General features: G+C 42.3%; 1 protein-coding gene across 1 annotated transcript in view; it reads right to left on the bottom strand.

Moving 5' to 3' along the window:
* Positions 1-2,011: 2,011 nt before the first annotated feature.
* The window catches only part of LOC145391733 (uncharacterized), a 34,105-nt gene continuing 17,819 nt past the window's right edge, over positions 2,012-18,297 (bottom strand). Inside the window, exons 8-9 of the mRNA XM_080266268.1 lie at positions 9,617-9,798; positions 2,012-4,656 (exon numbers count right to left, since the gene is read on the bottom strand). Coding sequence (XP_080122394.1) covers positions 2,012-4,656; positions 9,617-9,798 — 2,827 coding nt within the window. The remainder of the gene's footprint in view (positions 4,657-9,616; positions 9,799-18,297) is intronic.

Here is an 18,297-nt window from a genome sequence, read left to right as displayed (position 1 = left end):
TATAAGTCAAGGAGGGTGTGTTAGCTACTGTTTCCATATAACATGGTCTGACAGGTTGCAAAAGATTTTTAATAGATAATTCTATTTTACCCCATGGCAATAGCAATGTAAACTTAATAAATAATTCTCCACTAGCCTCACAGCTGTGAGGAGGTTTTCAGAAAGCATTTTCCCTGTAACTTGCTGCACGCCTTCCAGAACCTCACATCTGACAAATTTTCTGTGTTTCCTTAAGGCAAAAAGGGCAGGCTATGCTTGATGAGAGAGACGGGGTTGAACCTTTGTCTCACACAGTGATGGTGGTGGCTGGTTTCTATCTAACTGGGTACTATTAAGTAAAAAAACAAGGTGTCTTACTCATCACTATGCACGCACTAGACCATGTAGTCTTCCAGCTTACTTCATTTGCAAGTATAAAGGTTGCTTTACTTGTGTGTGGAGTTTTACTAATGTATGGTAAGTATTTGTATAGTGGATCTTTCAGAGAGAAAAGGTAAATTTTCAAGAAGTCCTGCCAACCTCAGAAATCCTATCTGAACAGCAGGCCACAAATAGAGGATAATCTGTGTAGCCACAGACAGGGGTTAATTTACAATATTTAGGACTTTCAGATACATTTATGTGAAGCTAAAGAATGTGGTGAAAGTTTTGGGTGTATCAGATAGAGCCAGGATTACAGGGCTTGAATGATGAGTAAATGGAGTCATGGCCCATTGTTGTGGGCAAACTTGGGCTGTCTGGACGTTGCTCCTCCTCACCCTGCCCAGGGGTGGGTGGGAAAGGAGGTCCGGATGATGACGATGATGATGATTAAATAGCAAAAAACATACGTGAATGTGACTTATAACTTGGACTTAGTGTAGTGATGCCTCATAAGGATAAAAACTCTATATGCACTGAGGTAGGTCATTCAGCTATTATGCCTCTCTGCCAATAAAACCAAAACTCTCATACCAAATTACACAAATGGATCTTTTTAATTACTGTGGCTCCTCTTTGCTTCCTCCACTGCAGCTCACCAGAAGTTTATAGTCCATTCCAAATTAAAAACACACTCAGTCACAATGTCCCCTTCCGCAACGATGACACTTCCTCACTTGAATTACTTAACCTGTAACTACAGTATGCTTCCAACTGTAGCCAGATGCCTTAATCCCAGAAGGGGTGGCCACATACCAATAGCCTGCAGGTCTTTCTGACTGCCTTCAGTCCAATTTACAACTCCCTCATTCATATACCTCTACCACATCCTTGCATCTCACATTATAGCAACTGGTGGAGCTTGAGTGAGGGACTATGAGCAAATGTGGAAGGGTGCAAGTTGTGGCTTGGTATAATTCTCCTCTGAAATGGACTACAGTATACCTAGATCAACACTAATAAGGGGTTAGATTTCTTTTATAGTCTAATGAGAAAATACAGTGTTGCATCAATCTTATAAACCAGACATTCTAACTGTTCACAATTCAGTCTACTTGATATTGGCAGTCCCCACTGTAAGTCAGAGATGTGTTCCATGTCATTTTTTTCTACAATAGCTGGCAAAGTATCTTTTTTGGATTAATTTTTGTTACCGTGGATTTAACGTCATATTACAGGTGGTATAGGAGGCCTCATAACACTTCTTCATTAGTAACTTATTTCCATATCACACCTTACCCTTCTCTGGTATGCTTACTTATATAAAGTCTTAATATCATCATACTTTGCATCCATGCCGTGCAAGGGGTTACTGAGGCATAACTGAGATGAATAAATTGCTAAGGAAGAGGTGTCAGAAACTATCCAACATTATTTGCAATATGGTGTTAGGAAATACCCAACACAACTTGCAATATGGTGTTAGGAAACATCCAACACTATTTGTAATATGACCCTTGATGGCAAAAAGGAACGTCAAAAAGTGCTTATAATGAGGACATAACTGTACAAGGAATTTTTCTACCTCAAAGCAAATAATCCCTAATGCTAAATATCAATTTGTACGGTTTTGATTTGTATTAGACTTTCTCTATCTGGACACAGTCTGCGAGTCGAGCGCATGGGTAGAGAAGGGCATCTGTGAGGCGAGCGTGTGGTGGAGATGGTGAGGAGGGGGTGGGTGAAGGGGCATGTGCATTGATACAGTGGTTGGGGACATGTGTATGGCAGGGTGAAGCTGGGACTGCATGTGTGCGAGGGGGTTTGGGGTTGGGACTGGGGAGAGCAACTGGTGGTGGAGTGAGGTGGCGGCAGCATGTATGGGCAGCATCTGGGCGTGCATTGGGGTGAGGGACTGAGTTACCATGGGGCTGTACGCTTGCTGCTGAAGGGAGATTGGGAACGTAGTCGCCGCCTGCATCGAGGTCGTGACCGGCGACTGAGGCAGCATTGAAGTGGTGACTGGTGACTGTGGGAGCTGTGACTGTAGGATGGATTGCTGCGCTTGGGTGTGTTCTGGCAGTGTGGGCTCTGGCGTATGGGACAATGGCTGTACCAATGCCTGGGAGATTGGGGTGTGGGGGGATCCTGATGACGACTGGCTGTGAAGTGTTGTCAACTGGGGCACAGGGGACATGTTAGACTCTTGGTGTAGGGGCAAGGGAGGAGTCTGGTGGTGCTGGTAGGCAGCTGTTGAGTTACCGATATGCTGCCCACCTTCTGGTGAGTGGGCCTCCTTGGACTCCCCCATTTGTAAATTCAATTGAGGGGATGCTACCTGCTGCTGCTGATCACTTCCTGTTTTGTAATCTAGAGCTTGTATGGGTCGCTCGTTCATCAGATTCTCTGGCAAGGGGTTCAAACTGGATGGAATGGTGGCTGATTGTTCCTGGCTTGCAATTGCAGCAGGTACTCCACCATTCGTCATCTCATATTGTGAGTGGCTTCCTTCTGTGTGTGGGTATGTGGTGGTTTGGGAAGGTGAGGTGTGTCCCTGTTGATGGGTATTGTATTTTGCGGACGATTCAGCCCCTGGGAGTTCCGGTGAGACAGTCTGTTGGGGGTGACTGGCTGGAGATATAGTCTGTTGAGGGTGGCTGGCTGGGGAGACTGTTTGTTGGGGGTAATTTCCAGGCAGTGACTCAGCTCCTGTGTGTTCTGGAGAGACTGACTGTTGGGAGTGATTGCCTGGGGAGACAGTCTGTTGGGGGTAACTGGCTGGAGACCCCATCTGTTGGGAGTGACAGCATGGAGACCCCATCTGTTGGGAGTGACTGCCTGGAGACCCCATCTGTTGGGAGTGACTGCATGGGGAGACAGTCTGTTGAGGGTGATTGCTTGGAGAGACTGAGTGTAGAGACTGATTGCCTGGAGAGACTGTCTGTTGAGGATGACTGCCTGGGGATTTCATTTGTTGGGAGTGACTGGCTGAAGAGCCTGTCTGTTGGCTGCCAGGTGATGACTGCTGGGTGGTCTGGGGGAATGAGGAGGGATCACCTGTTCTTGTAGGCGATGACTTCTGTGATGGCTGGACAAATGAGGTATCAGATGGTCCTGTGGGTGACTTTTTAGTGTTTTGCAATGGCTGAACTACAGCTGTCTTGTTGCTATCCATACCAACTGATTTTTCGTATCCCAGAACCGTTGCTACCACACCCTGGCTGCCTGCATTACTACCACTGCCACCAGCACCCGGATTATTTTGTTTAACTGAGCCATTTTGTGGTGAGGCTGGCTTGGTGGCTGGTAGAGTTGTAGTCTTGTTAAGCTCCTCCTCGCTTGCCTCATATGCTGCTACAGTTGCTAGGACTCCCTGTATATCCGGGGTGCATATAATCTGACCATTAACATTGCTATTGAGGACGTTTGGCTTGTGTGTCACCGGCATTATGTTTCTGCTACCAGCAGCAAAAACGCCAGACTTGGATTGCCCCAGGTGAGCTATTACCTGCTTCCCCTTGAAGTTCTGGTTGACCATTTGTGCAGACACTTTCTGGTACCCAGGTTTGGCAGCATAATTGACAGGGAAGTTTTTGCCTATGTAGTTCTGCACTCTACTCTTAGGAGGACGACCTCTTGGGTTCCCAGCTGGCTTGTACTGAACAACCACAGATGAGGACGCTGGGAGTATGGGTGTCTTGTAAATCGGGTGGGGTATCTTAACTGGTTTCCTGTTGCCCTGGTATGGAACTTTTGTCACTGTGGCCACTGGCATACCCCGATTTAAAACTGTAGCCTGTCCTATTTTAATTTGTGAACCACCAGGCACCCCTACCTTAGCTGGAGAGCCATTTGTGTTTGGTGCACCCTCACCCTTCCCAGATGATGTGGCAACGGGGCGAGTGATTGTCGTCCCTGCTCGACGCAGCTTCTCATACAAGTCCTCAGCTGATTCTGGGTAGCTGTCAGAGCTCTGTGTTTTGGAGGTGTGGCGCAGGTAATCTCCAAGTGGTAGACCCTTCTGATACTTTGGATAGGTGAATCTTGGGGTCTTGTTGGCACGGGGAACCTTCGGCTTCAAGCTCTTCGGTCGTCCCCCCTTCCCCACCTTGCCCTTGCCATCCATGAAGCCCTCTATGTCGCTTAGCACCTGACCAAGCTCCTGTTGAAGATTGCTGTTCTTTTCCTCATCGTCGTCGTCATCATCGTCACTGCCCTTTTTCTTCTTCTTGCGGGGGAAAGTGGAGCTCATTGACCGCTTGTTGCCTATTGCCTCAGTTTCATTCGGTTCCAGGTCTGCAAGAATACAACAATTGAAGCCAAGAATATATTATGCAAATGAAACATTCCACACACTGTTGGGAAAAACTGAGTTAACCCCATCTATACCAGATGTCTCTTTTCTATTACACAATAGTTTGGCAGTATGATGAATAAAATATAAACCCCCCTCACCTTAGGATGTCTCTCATAAACTAAAGAAAACTTTTGCCATATTATTACTCAAAATAAAATACAAAATACATCTTCAGGCTAAGTGCAAACTCATACTGAAAAGTTATTGAAAATTCGTTTTAGGTCCTTTAACACGGTGACATCTTTTTTTTTGATGATTTATTCTTGCTAACTCCAGATGACTGTATTCAACTTGGAAAAGATCCCTTGTACTAAATGGGTTACTGAAGGCTGACTCCAACTCTTCCTCTTTGAACAGTCTCTCCTAAGCTGAAAAACTCTGAGGGTAGCAACATTAAACTGGAAAAATGTTATTACTTCATGGTATATATATATATATATAATATATATTTTGTTTTCTTAACCCTTGGTACTTTCACTAGCTTTTATTCAACTTAGGAGAGAATTTTCAAACTGTTGGATTCAGATATAACCTTCATTAACGCCTACAATATCTGAGGTATGTGATCTGTTGAAAACAATATCTGGCGGTAGCAAAATATAGGGTAAGTCAACAGAATGAGAGTTAATATAGAATGCTTGGGGGTATCTATGATACAATGTAAATTACTTCCTGGTACTGAAGGGGTTTATGTCAAGGCACACTGTCCAGTAATACAAAGAAACAGATGTTAAACAGAAGTGGAATGATTAAAAATAGGGGGATACTGGGATAAAAGGCTGAAAAAAAGTTGTGAAAACAGTATAGTATACAAAACTACAGTACTCTACACAGAGAACAACAACAATGGTTTACAATACTGAATGCACATGGCCTATCTCACTAGGCACTCTGTTGACGCCCCTCACGGGATGCGGCATCGGGCAAAATATGTATATAAAGTTGCTACACCTACTTGCCTGTTTTTTCCTTTCTTTTAGTATCAGCATTCCCCCCACCCTTTATGGGATGACGATGATGATGAAATTAGTCTGGAAAAGCAAGGTATTCGTCAGTCACCGTCAGTCTCCTCTATCCTCAAGCCTCAACCCACAACAGAAAAACATAATTATGGTATTAAGTCTCCCAAGTATCTGTCATTACATTGTATTCTTTCACGTAAATGGACACAGCAATAAGTCTTCCAAGTATGTCTATTTATAAACTCACACCCACCCACCACTGTTCGTATTAAAACATGGTACAGTACTAAGTCTCTGGGGCATCTGTCTCAACATAATTTGTTAACAAGCTTTCTCTTGTTTATTCTTTCTGTGAAATGTTTCAAAATATCTGTTCGCAAACAACCTCCACACACACACACAACTCTATCTATATGCCTTCTTTGGCTAAATGTGAACATGGCAATAACTCTCCCATGGTGTCTGTCTCTGTATATCTTTTCTTTACCACCCAGTCAATGTTCTTTCCATTGCTTAATGTTCATTTTGCAATGGTTATTCAAACCTCTATCTCTACATAACCTGCTTAGATTCTCATCTTTGTCACTGTTCTTTACTGTCATCATTCTGTCTGTCAACATCTCTCTCTTATCCAGACTTGTCTAATTCTGCTACTGGCACAGAACGATAAGATCCACGAACATTTATCTCTGAGTAATCAGTATGGAGAGAGTGAATATCTTACATATTTTTACCGAGCTGTTAACCCCTAAAGTCCTATGTCCAAAGATCCATCAGTCTCCAAACTTGGTACATGAAGTCCTATGGACAACGATTGTAGAGAGATAAAAAAACAATGGATGTCTGTAACCCCACCTCTTTTATGACGTAAATGGTACCTAGCCAATGGGAACTAAGATATGTGGTGGTGGGAGGCAAGATCCTGCCCCCTCCCCGGGTGTGGGGAGGGACCCCCCCATGCCATCTCTCTGTTCCCCGTGCCCCATTGGATCCTGCCCTCTGTGTTCCCTCCCACCCAAACTACCCCCCATGCCCCTTCTAGACTATATTGGCTGTGTGTGGCAGGCATATCCCCTCTCTTTCTGCCCCTCCTGATGCCCCCACACTCCCTTCACCTCCCCCCCTTATAATGTCCCATTCTTGCTCATATTGGCGTGACTTTTTTATTTTTGATGGTCAAGAGTGCAGCAACCATTAGACATATTAGTGAAATATACATTTTTCTGGTGTGTAAAATCAAGCTCTTCAAATCCAGAAGACCAAAATTTACTTTAGAGGAATTTTTTTTCTCTCTCTTGATACATGAGGGGTAACAATTTTTATTTTTAACATTCTCTGACAGTCGATAAAGCACCAACCATTAGACATACGAGCGAAATATACGTTTCCTCGTGTGTAAAATGAAGCACTTGAAATCTATAAGACCAAAATTTACCTTGGAAAAAATTAAATAATTGGACCCTATTTGAGGTTCTGGAGACAGGCAGAGAAGATGATTTGCAGTCTTTAGGGGTTAAGTACAACAGTCAAGTCTGAGTAAACAAAAATCAGTGTCAAAAGTGACAAGTTTTGAGTACAAGAGTGACAAATGTCATCATCACATTCATCTTGGTTAGTCCAGTGCACAGCAAAGGCCTCTTGAATACTTCAAAACAACATAATAGTCTATTAGCTCGTGCCATCTTGCCTAGCAGGTGTGTTTTGCCCCTCTGCATTTATCTATTTTTACCTATTCTCAGTGCAAAAGTCATTGTTTTATGTTATGTGTTCCAGTATATCAACTTCCAAACACATGGTACTGTAAGTTTGGGGAACTTGCAGGTCAGTCTTACAGGTAGCATGGGTTCTTTAATAAGCCATTTTTCTGTAAGTAAATGTGCACATTTAAAGAGGCAAATCATTCCAAGAACTTGCTATATTATTATTATTATTATTATTATTTTTTAAATATATGTGCTCGACTCTGGGCATAGGCTTCACAGCCTGCTCTCAAGGCCCAGTAGTCCTCCTACATACCATACACCTCTACATGTCACCACTTCGGCACTAACACCCACCGTCCATATTGAATACATGCTAGGGCTGTCTCATACAGGACTGGTGTAGTGGTATTAGCGGGGGTATTTTTACGACATGTCGACGGGTCTTCTGGTAGATCGGTAAAGCCTGCTTTACATGAAATTCAAATCCTTACACTGTTCCCTGCCCCAGAGGAGAATTGAACCTGGGTCTGGTAGGACCGCAGGCCACCTCTCTACCGATTGAGCCACCGCCTCCCCCAAGTTATTGACTTACCTATCATTCCTGTCTCACTTCAATGTTTAATAACCGTCACCATTACCATAAACCCCTTCTTTATGATGACACTAACCTTCATCTTGCTATCTTCACATCAACTTTGGAGGAGCCATATATAGTGACTGAATTAAGAATTATGTCCAACAATCCCTTCCCTAAGCTGAATAAAAACATCTGAAGGTAGCAAGAATGATACACCGTTGAGGCGCCACCATATCGAAGTTGTTATGCCTTCATGTGCCAAATATTCTTATATCAGGGGGCATGTTACACCAAGCAGTGCCATAAATACAGAACACTTAACACATATTACATCAAGCATCTACTAGCATTTATCATGCAATACCGTACAGTGTGTGTTTGGGTGCAGCTACATTCAAGGATAAAAATTCGCCTAATATTTCACTCTTACTACTCACATTCCTCTGCTTACTAACAATCCTAGGCTCAGTGTGGCTTGGCAAGTTTCTCTGCCTACAGATTAAAAGTCTGACTAAAGGTGTGACCACGTGCCTGAAGCATGTCATCAACAAGATGACCCGAAGCATTGGGTTAAAGCGACTGCAATATCTGAGTCTCAGCGTTGGACATACCTGAGCCTTGTTTCCTCTTGTCAACCATGTTTGGATCAAGCATGGTTGCATCCTAATACAGTACTTCACCACTTCCACTTCTTCCCTATACTGGCTAATATTCCTGAGAGATGTTTGATGTGTATCTGCCTATAAATAATAAAGTTCACTTGATAGTCACCTCTTCTACTTCTTATGCTCCTCTACTGGCTAATGTTCATAAGCTGAAACTGGCTTGGTTTATGTTTTCTGCCATAGAAGAGTCTTTTAAGTAATGGGTAAGGGAGGAATATGATTGACATAGCCTAAGCATGAAGTACGGTAGACGCCATCAAATGTTTGTCCCCGACCATATTACACAACCTAAATGCCTTTCACACTGAAGATATGATTTATTTTGTTCTTGCTATTACCAGGTGATTTGATATGGCTTTGGGAAACCTTTCATACTGCAGGAGCTTAATGATGAATGTTTCTAACCACTTCACTGTCAGGAATTCCCCAGAGTTAAATAAAATGTTCAAGTATTAACATCTTTACCATCAAGGTACCACCAGATGACTACTAACAGTTTTATATACAGTAGCTGTAGTGGTCATGGGGCTACGTATGGATATATTCAACCACTCCTGTTTGAAGTCTCCTGTGCTGAGTAACATCATCTACTTGGGAAAATAAGCAGGTTACAGAGGCTGTGATACATGCTTCTAGCTTATAGGCAAGGGGTTAGACGTACAAAAAGCATAACAACCAGAAAACTACATGAAAATAGGGGTCTGTGTCGTAAACTTACAACCAAAGCTAGTCGCCTTCTAAGTTAGATCTCTAGCTCGATAAAACAACAGAATCTGACTTTACCCAGAATATTAAATGGAGTCAATGGAATAAATGAGCACTGAAATGAAACAACTTAAATGAGGAGCACCTGTATAGTAATGGATGAAGGTGGTGATTATGATGATGAGGATAGAACAAAAATGATGACTTAAAAAAAAAGAAAAAGAAAAAGAAAGAAAGAAAAAAAAAAAGTCCTTTGTCATAATACCAGCAAATAGAGCAGTACTTACATGATTCCCCAGCCTTGGCATAAATATCATCGAGAACTTGAGACAACTCCTCATCCACAACTTCCCCATCAAAGATCAGCTCACCCTCATTCTTGTTTTGGTGGATGGGATGCCTCTTTACTTTCTTCTTCTTTGGAGACTGGTTCAGCAGCTGTTCAATAAGTGGTGATGGAGTGACATTTCTGAGGAGAGAACGATGTGTTTAGGAATGAGTGTGTGAATAAAGGAAGTAACATGAGTCAGTGTAATTGGTACCGAGATGAGAAAGGACTGGGGGCAAGTTGACCCTTCTTTGGCAACTGGTTCAGCAGCTGTTTGATGAGTGATGAGGGGGTGACATATCTGGAGAAAAAGAGAGAGAGAGGAATGGTTTACGGATGAGTGTGGGGGTAAGACATGTATAACACTAATGGGAGTGAGTGGGAAAGGGATGAAACAGGACTGTAACAAATAGAACCTTCTCTGACAAATGGTTTAGCAGATGTTTGAAAAGCAGGAAAGAGGTGATGTTCCTGGAAAAAGAAGTCTTCAGAAGTGGAAGAGGGATAAGAAAGGTAAAAGAAAACAGGCATGGATGTTAACAAATGAGGGGAATAAAGCTGAGTGGAGAAATAAAACAGCAATGAGGGTTAATGAATGAGGGTAAAGAGGGAGAAAATAGGAGTCAGTAGCAGAAGTGTTGTTGTTGCTAATCAACACTGGTCTGTCTGGCCGTGTGGACCCATCGACCATGTGGAGATTTGGTTCCTGGTTAGATGCTCCATTTGCATCTTCAAGTTAGGAGTGTATGGCAGTGACACCTAGGGAGTAAAGAAAAGAGATATTGCTGGCTCAAACGTACAGAAATGACAAAGATTAGGCAGATATGCAGTATGTCCTTGAATGCATGGTCTGGGGGAGTGGGGGGGGGGGCTAGGTTTACAATGGAAGAGTTAAGAGTTAGGATGGGACAGGAGTATACTGGTGTTGTGATGAGGAGAGGTAGTTGGTTTGGGCATGTGCAGAGTCTGGGGGATGACAATTGAGTACAGAAAGTGACAGAAAGGGAAAGGTGTTAACGTTAGGGGTAGGGTTGCGAGAGGTAGACCAAATAAGACCTGGGAAGAGGTATTTGAGTCTGACCTCAGGGATAAGGGAGTGAACAGAGAGACTGTCGGAGATTGAGCAGCATGGAAAGAAGCCATTAAGTGACCAAGACTGACGCATGCAAGCACGTTGGAGTCTTCATAAATGAAATGAGCCAAACTTAGTTAACAGGGGTACCATAGTAAGCTGCACTTCACCTCATGATCTGGTTATATGGTTACCACCCAGCCTTGTGAATTGTTTTCTGGGCTACAGGAATCCATTAGACTTGTCAGTCACTGTAACAGCACCTGAAGAGGAAAGAGAAGTAATAAAAAGTGACAGGAGGGAAAGGGAGAAGCAGACAGAGAGGAGGCCAGACACAGAAAGAGAATGATAAAGGTGATGAAAGAAGTAGGCAAAACCATCACGTGAGTAAATAATGGGTTAGCACCACCTACCACCCACTCAATGTCACTAATCAGTGAATGAGTGAATGCTTGAAACCCTCAAGAGACAACAGAAGGGGTTGTCTATCATGTATAATGCTACAAGTAAGCTGGTCTTTACCCTTTCATGGTCTGGATTGTTGATTACACACTTTCCATGGGTTGTATGTCACAAAAAGAGGACAGTAGCATTGGATTTGCTACTAATATCTGTAGTATGTGGTTTTATATATATATATATATAAAGCACAAAGGATAATTACTGATATCATTAACAAACAGTGAAGTCTGGTTACCATACCTTATCAGAGGGGTGGATGTACAAAATGTACTGTGTGATCATGATGTCCCATCAAAAGCTCCATGCAGTCATACACAGGTTGGCAATCTTTTGGTATGGGTATGGTGCAATATGAGAAACAGCAAAACCACATCACACACACTAGTTACACTCAATCATGCAGCTGCATTCATAAAATCTGAGAGGGCAAAGTGTATGAAAGCCCCTAATTTGACAATCTTTTATACAGCATTTGCCGGAGTGGGACAGCTGATGAAAAATTGGATATGTTACAGGTGGGAAAGGTAAAGGAGGGCAATGGAGGATGAAGTAGGTTATGTCAGTCATCTCTTTTAATCACAGGAGGGTGAATATGCATACCAGCCTTCAAATTTCAAACAGTCAATTGTAGACAAGCTGAACACATTAGCTGCGGTTAGTCTGCATGCCATGTAACAAAGCATATCCAAAAGCAAGGCAGAGGAGCCAAACATGCTGCACCCTCACAATGGGTTTCACAAATGACTTGGATATTTCGGGTTTGGATACACCTTCACAACCTCTGCTTTGACCATTTGGCTACATTACCATTACACTGTACTTGATTCCAGCTTATACCAGACTCCTATAGTCATCAAGGACACCCACTGTGGCAAAAAAAGGATGTAACTGTCTAGAGTACTGTATCAATCATGGCCAAGTATCAATCCCTGCATTTTACTTCAGCTACCACTCAATTTTACTGAACATACACTAAAGAAACAAGAGTTAAAATGGCTGACACACACTCACAAAAATTACTTGAGAATAGCAAAACACCAAAACACAAAATAAAAGTTTAATAAGGATAATCAGATTTTTTTTTTTTTTCCTTACTTCATTATATGGCACAAAACTGACCTGTAATATATGCATTCTTCACTTCATGTGTGGAGTGTGTGCAGAAAAAAATTAAAAAAATAAAAATAAAAAAGTGATACACACGATCTTAGCTCATGGTTTAGGGCTATATGAAAACAAACACTCCTTTCTTAAATTGAAAGAAAATTTACTGTGGATCATGTGTAACTGGTATTTAAACTTAAGTACTGACTGCAGAGAAACTTGACTCTTAAGGTATAGCTCCTGAAATCTATTGCTCCCTCCAGACAATTTCAGTTTGCTACTGGTACACCCCACTATGTAAGGTGTAGTGGTAGGAGGAATAAATAGGACTAATTTTATTAAAGAAATTATAATTGGGTGATACACCACCATAAAGTGAGGAACATCAACCTATAACAGATATTAATTATATCACTGGACAAAAAACATAAAACAATGGGAACAAGAAAGCATAACGTGCAGAAATCCTCCATCTTCATTATTATTCTAGCCTATTTAATTATCATCACTGATTCTCACCTAATTCATCATAATCATCACCATCATCCTAACCTACATACATCATCATAACTATTTTTTCCACCAAAGAATGGGGGTTAGGCAGGGTGCAGAAAGTGAGGGAACTGAGGGAGGAGAACTTATCCACAGCATACCAAGTGATATCTACATGACAATGACGCCACCGAAACTCCCAATTAATGGCAGGCTGGGTAAAAGATGGTATTGGCCCTTTTACTCTGAGAATGTACTTTTCTATCACATACTTGCTACTTCCACATGTTTTTTGTTTAAAAACATTTGGAGGTATGGAAGTGAAGCTTGGACGTTGTTGGAAGGACACAAGTCAAGAGTGAGAGCAGTGGAAATGAGTTATTTAAGACGAGCCTGTGGAGTCACATGGAGAGACAGGCTGACAAATGAGGATATAAAGGAGCATTGTGGTGTGGATGTGGATGTGATAGGAAGCGTTATGAGGAACACACTGAGGTGGTTTGGCCATGTGGAGAGGATGGAGGGTGAAAGACTGACGAAGAGAGTGTATGTGAGTGAGGTGGAGGGGGGAACAGGGAGGGGGAGGCCGAGGATGAGAAGGAGGGATGGGGTGGAGAGGTATATGAGAGAGGGGTGTGTGAGTTGGGAGCAGGGCAGTGAAATGGCGGGGGACAGGGTGACTTAGAGGCGATTTGTTTGTGGCCACCCCAAACGGGATTGAGGCGTCTGGCAATAGACAGATAGATAGATAGACAGATAGATAGAAACCTCTAGTGCTCAAAGGATTTTCAAGGCTATGCAACCCTTACACTCTGTGTGTGTGTGTGTGTGTGTGTGTGTGTGTGTGTGTGTGTGTGTGTGTGTGTCTGTGTGTGTGTGTGTCTGTGTGTGTGTGTGTCTGTGTGTGTGTGTGTGTCTGTGTGTGTGTGTCTGTGTGTGTGTGTGTCTGTGTGTGTGTCTGTGTGTGTGTCTGTGTGTGTCTGTGTGTGTGTGTGTGTGTGTGTGTGTGTGTGTGTGCGAGAGAGAGAGAGAGAGAGAGAGAGAGAGAGAGAGACTCACAGTATAATAGTAATAGTAATAATAATAATAATAATAATAACAACGCTTCACTCTCATCTTGAATGTCGGGACCAACTGCCTAACCCCAGGCTCCTACGCTCCTTATGGGGCAATGTAGGATTGGATGGTGGATGGATGGATGAATAATAATAATAATAATAATAATAGTAATCCATCCATCATCCAATCCTGTGTTGCCCCATGAGGAGTGTAGAAGCCTGGGACCAGGCAAGTTGGTCCTGATATTTTAAGAAGAGAGTGACTAGCCTCACTCATCCTAGAGTGGTATTACATGAGCAATAAACCCAACCACCCCTTGGATATAAACCTATACAGGCTCAATCCAATTGGAGCACCTTAATAATCCACTAAACCACCAGGTGCCATAATTTGGTTATATGGTTACCACCCAGCGTAGTGAATGGTTTCTTGATGTACAGGAAACCATTTGGCTTGTCACTAAGTGTAGTCACCCACAGGCAGAAGGAAGAGGAAAGACTGAAGGAAAGAGAGACAGAAGAGGAAGCGTAAAGTCACCCATAGGCAGAAGAAACAGGAAAGAATGAAGGAAAGACAGAAGAGGAAGGATGGAAAGAGGGAAGAGAGGAAAGGACTGGCACCCGAGAGCAGCACTACATTGAGTGAGTGGATGGTAAGCACCTGCATCAACCATTGTAATAATAATAATAAATAAAAATAATAATAATAATAATAATATTGAATGAATGACAATGAATAATAATAACACTGATCCTGCACAATTATTGTATGGAAAGCAACAAATTATAATATCTATTTGCTTGCAATTTCTTTGATGATTGAAAAAAATAAAACAAATAAATAAAGCTCTGACGTGCTCAGCCATAACCTTTTCAGGACATACATTTTTTTTGAGTTACCACAAGACTAGTTGTCTCAATGTACAGTAATTTTGCAAAAAGCCTACTCTGAACTCAACAGGACTGTCTGACTACCAAAAGACTTTAAATCACACTGGTATACAATTCCAGAAACAAATTAAAACCGATATTGACCATTCTTTCAAATCAGCAGCCTTCACACACATCAAATGGACAACTAAAGCCACTGACACCAAATTGAAAACTTCCTCCACAGACACAAAAATAAAGTAAGGCACAAATTAAACTATTCAAATCACTAGTATAAACTATATAAATTAACCATTTTCTTTATCATTATCATTTTTTGTTTCATTTTTGAAGGCTCCAACATGCTTGCATGCGTCGGCCTTGGTCACCTGATGGCGGCTCTCCATGCTGTTCAATCTCTGGTAGCTTCCCTATTCAGTCCCTTATCCCTGAGGTCACATCCAATGACCTCGTCCCAGGTCTTTTTCGGTCAACCTCTCGCAACCCTACCCCTAGCACTAAAACTTCTCACTTTCTGCGTCCAATTATCATCCCCCATCCTCTCCAAATGCCCAAACCACCTCAACCTACCTCTCCTCATCATAACACCAATACACTCCAGTCCCAACTTACCTCTCAACTCTTCCATCATAAACCTAGTCCCACCAGATCTCAAACTCAGGAACGCATTGCACATCCACCTAATCATTGCCATTTCTGTATGTCAGAGCCTGCGAATATCCTCTTCCTTTACTGACCAGGTCTCAGAAACATACAGCATTACACTCCTAACACTTGCCACATAAAAAGATCCCTTAACACGGAGGAACAGCCCTCTCACTGTAAAGAGAGGCAACAGCTCCCTGAACTTCTTCCAACCACTCCTCACTCTAGCCACAGAGCTAGCTCCAACCCCACCTCCAGCACATACCATATCTCCCAATTAACAAAACTTTTCCACACACTCAAAAGACTCCCCAACAAGTTCAATCCTTTCACGCTTGGCAATCTCCACATGCTCTCCCCAACACACCGCACACATGAAATCAGCATTACCTCGCTGTCTACCTCTAATACCACTAATGTACATCTCTTATGCACCCACTTATCACAAACATTGCACAAGACAGAATTACTTCCCACGTCCTTGTGGCAAATTGCAAATGGCTACTTTCCCTCTCCTCTGACAGTACCATTACCAGCCCTAGATACCATCACTTTTATCTGCATTTACTCTTAAGCTCTTGTGCCCCATACCATCTCTCTGCTTCCTAAATCTTTCCTCTGCCTCCCTTTCTTTCTCTGCAACCTATATAAATAACAGAAAGTACACAGTGGACATTTAGAATACAGTATTGTAAAAAATTCAGTTTGACAAATTTATAATTTTCCAGAAACAAATATCTAAATGACAAAAAAATAATCAATGAACTTATTTTTGGTCATAAATTTGAAATAAAGCATATGTTATGAAGTCTTCATTCTCAGGAGGCTGCTAATACAAAACAGCACAGCAGACGCATGTTTTTCATGGTAATCAAGTCTGCTGTTTCTGTTTCCTCACAGGTGAGTAAACCATAAAAAAACACACTAGTTTAAGGTGTACTTGGGAATAAGTTAACAAAATTTGCTCTTAAATAATTTCAAAATACATTTTAAACAAGTAGATTCTAATGTCTGTGATGCCTTGGGACACTACGAAGGATTTTAGGCCACTACAGAGTTAAATTATGAGTGTGGGAGCCCTTCAGCTTCATTACACAGAGGAAATCAGCTTCTTGTGAGTGTTCATGCTAAGTGCCCAGTAACATTCATGAAGGATGCTGACATACCATACCTGGTTTCTCCATGTACCACCAGGGGACAAGGAGCTGGCAGGAACGGAGGAAAGGAGGGAGGGCGAGTGTATAACTGAGGGTGGGGGGTGAGTGGACAGTGCTGGCAAAAAAGGATAGAACTGGGTGAGTGCTGTGCGAGATCTGAGTGAAAAAACACAACGGGTCTGATGATTAGGAACACAGATGGGACTGAAGACTAATGGATGGAGAAATAAATGAGACCAAACACTTCCATGCATGAATGAATGCGTGAGCAGACATGTGGCCCACTCAAATGCCAGACACAAGCATAAATGGTGATAGCTGCAGCAACGAATATGGGCCTGAATAACGCTCATAAAAAGGCACCAGAACACTATATCAAATGTTTAACTCACTCAGACCAGGGATGATTTTTAAAATTTCATATTGTCACTTCCTGTTAATTTTATGCAACTAAAGAGAGACTTTTCAAATTGGTAGGTTCTGACCTAGCATCAATAAATCCCCTTCAACGAGAGACACCTTTCCCAAGCTGAATGAGACTGCTTGGTAACAGCAAAAGTAAAGTTTAAAAGACCTCCCCCAGAACCAAGGAGTTAATTAATAAGCATGCGACTGCTCAAAAACACCGGTATCAAAAACAAAATATTCTAACACTGAACAACAACAAATTAACAACATTTCTGATGTATACTATCATATTAATAACATAAAAAAAATAGACAATTCTTATATTTAAATCCATATGCTGATAAAAAACCAAAGTAAATAATTAAAGATTTAACTTACTCTTGACTCCTTCACAGAGGCAAGTAATAGTACCATATTTTGAGTGACCCGGGAGGGTTCAAAGCAACTCTTCTTTAACACTGTATTTTACATATTACACTTATCATTCTTCTGTATAACATTTTCATTATCTTAATACTGACAGTTTGCAATACTAAAACAACACAATGAGGTTGAGGTGTAATGAGCTGAATAACTCTTTACAAAATAGGTGCTACAATGCCTCCTCTGTCACCTACAAAACTACTTAGGGTCCTGGGATGGCAAGGGGGTTACCGAGGGAAAGACCCACTGAGGGCACACCTGTGTAGCCCTGGGGAATGGAATGAATGGTGGCACCACTATAACCAGCGGCCAGCAGTTAGGCTGGAATCTGGCTGAGTCAATGGTCAGTTCAGGTCGCGGTGCATTTACAGGTTTGGGTCTAGGATGACCTGGTCCATCTGAAGGTTTGGGTATTAGGTTTCTTGGTCCGTTCAAAGGAGTGGATTTTGGATGTCCTGGTGCAATTAATGGTTCAGATTTTGGATGTCTCACTTTGCTTAAAACCCACTTTTTTGATGTCTCCTTGGTCTGTTGGCTTGGCATCACTGCAGGAGAGTTTATTGTGGCTTCCTCAGATGTCATTCTGCTTCGTATTGGTTCACACAATGGTCCTGCTACCTCGGTGGTTCTTTTTAGTTCTGGTCCACCCAACACCCAACCTCCACCTGAAGTCTCACCTATAACCTGTTTGCTATAGGTGGCAGTTGACTGGGGTCTGGGAAGTTCTGGTCTGCTTACAATCCCAGCTCCAGATACACTACCTAGTCTCTGCTCACTTGGAGCTGCAGTTTCAGTTTTACTGTGAGCTTCCATGGTACTATTTGCCTTCATTCTTGGCTCCTGTAGCATCCGTACTACACTCAGATTGTCAGCTACCCTTTGCTTGCCAGGAACTGTTGTTACAGCTTTAATTGTGGGCTCCGTAGCA

Source organism: Coenobita brevimanus, chromosome 19 (genome assembly GCF_032717465.1).
Source record: "Coenobita brevimanus isolate Jiangsu-jjx chromosome 19, ASM3271746v2, whole genome shotgun sequence".
Taxonomy (NCBI): domain Eukaryota; kingdom Metazoa; phylum Arthropoda; class Malacostraca; order Decapoda; family Coenobitidae; genus Coenobita; species Coenobita brevimanus.
Note: the sequence above shows the minus strand (reverse complement) of the source record. Positions and strands in the feature narration are given on the sequence as shown.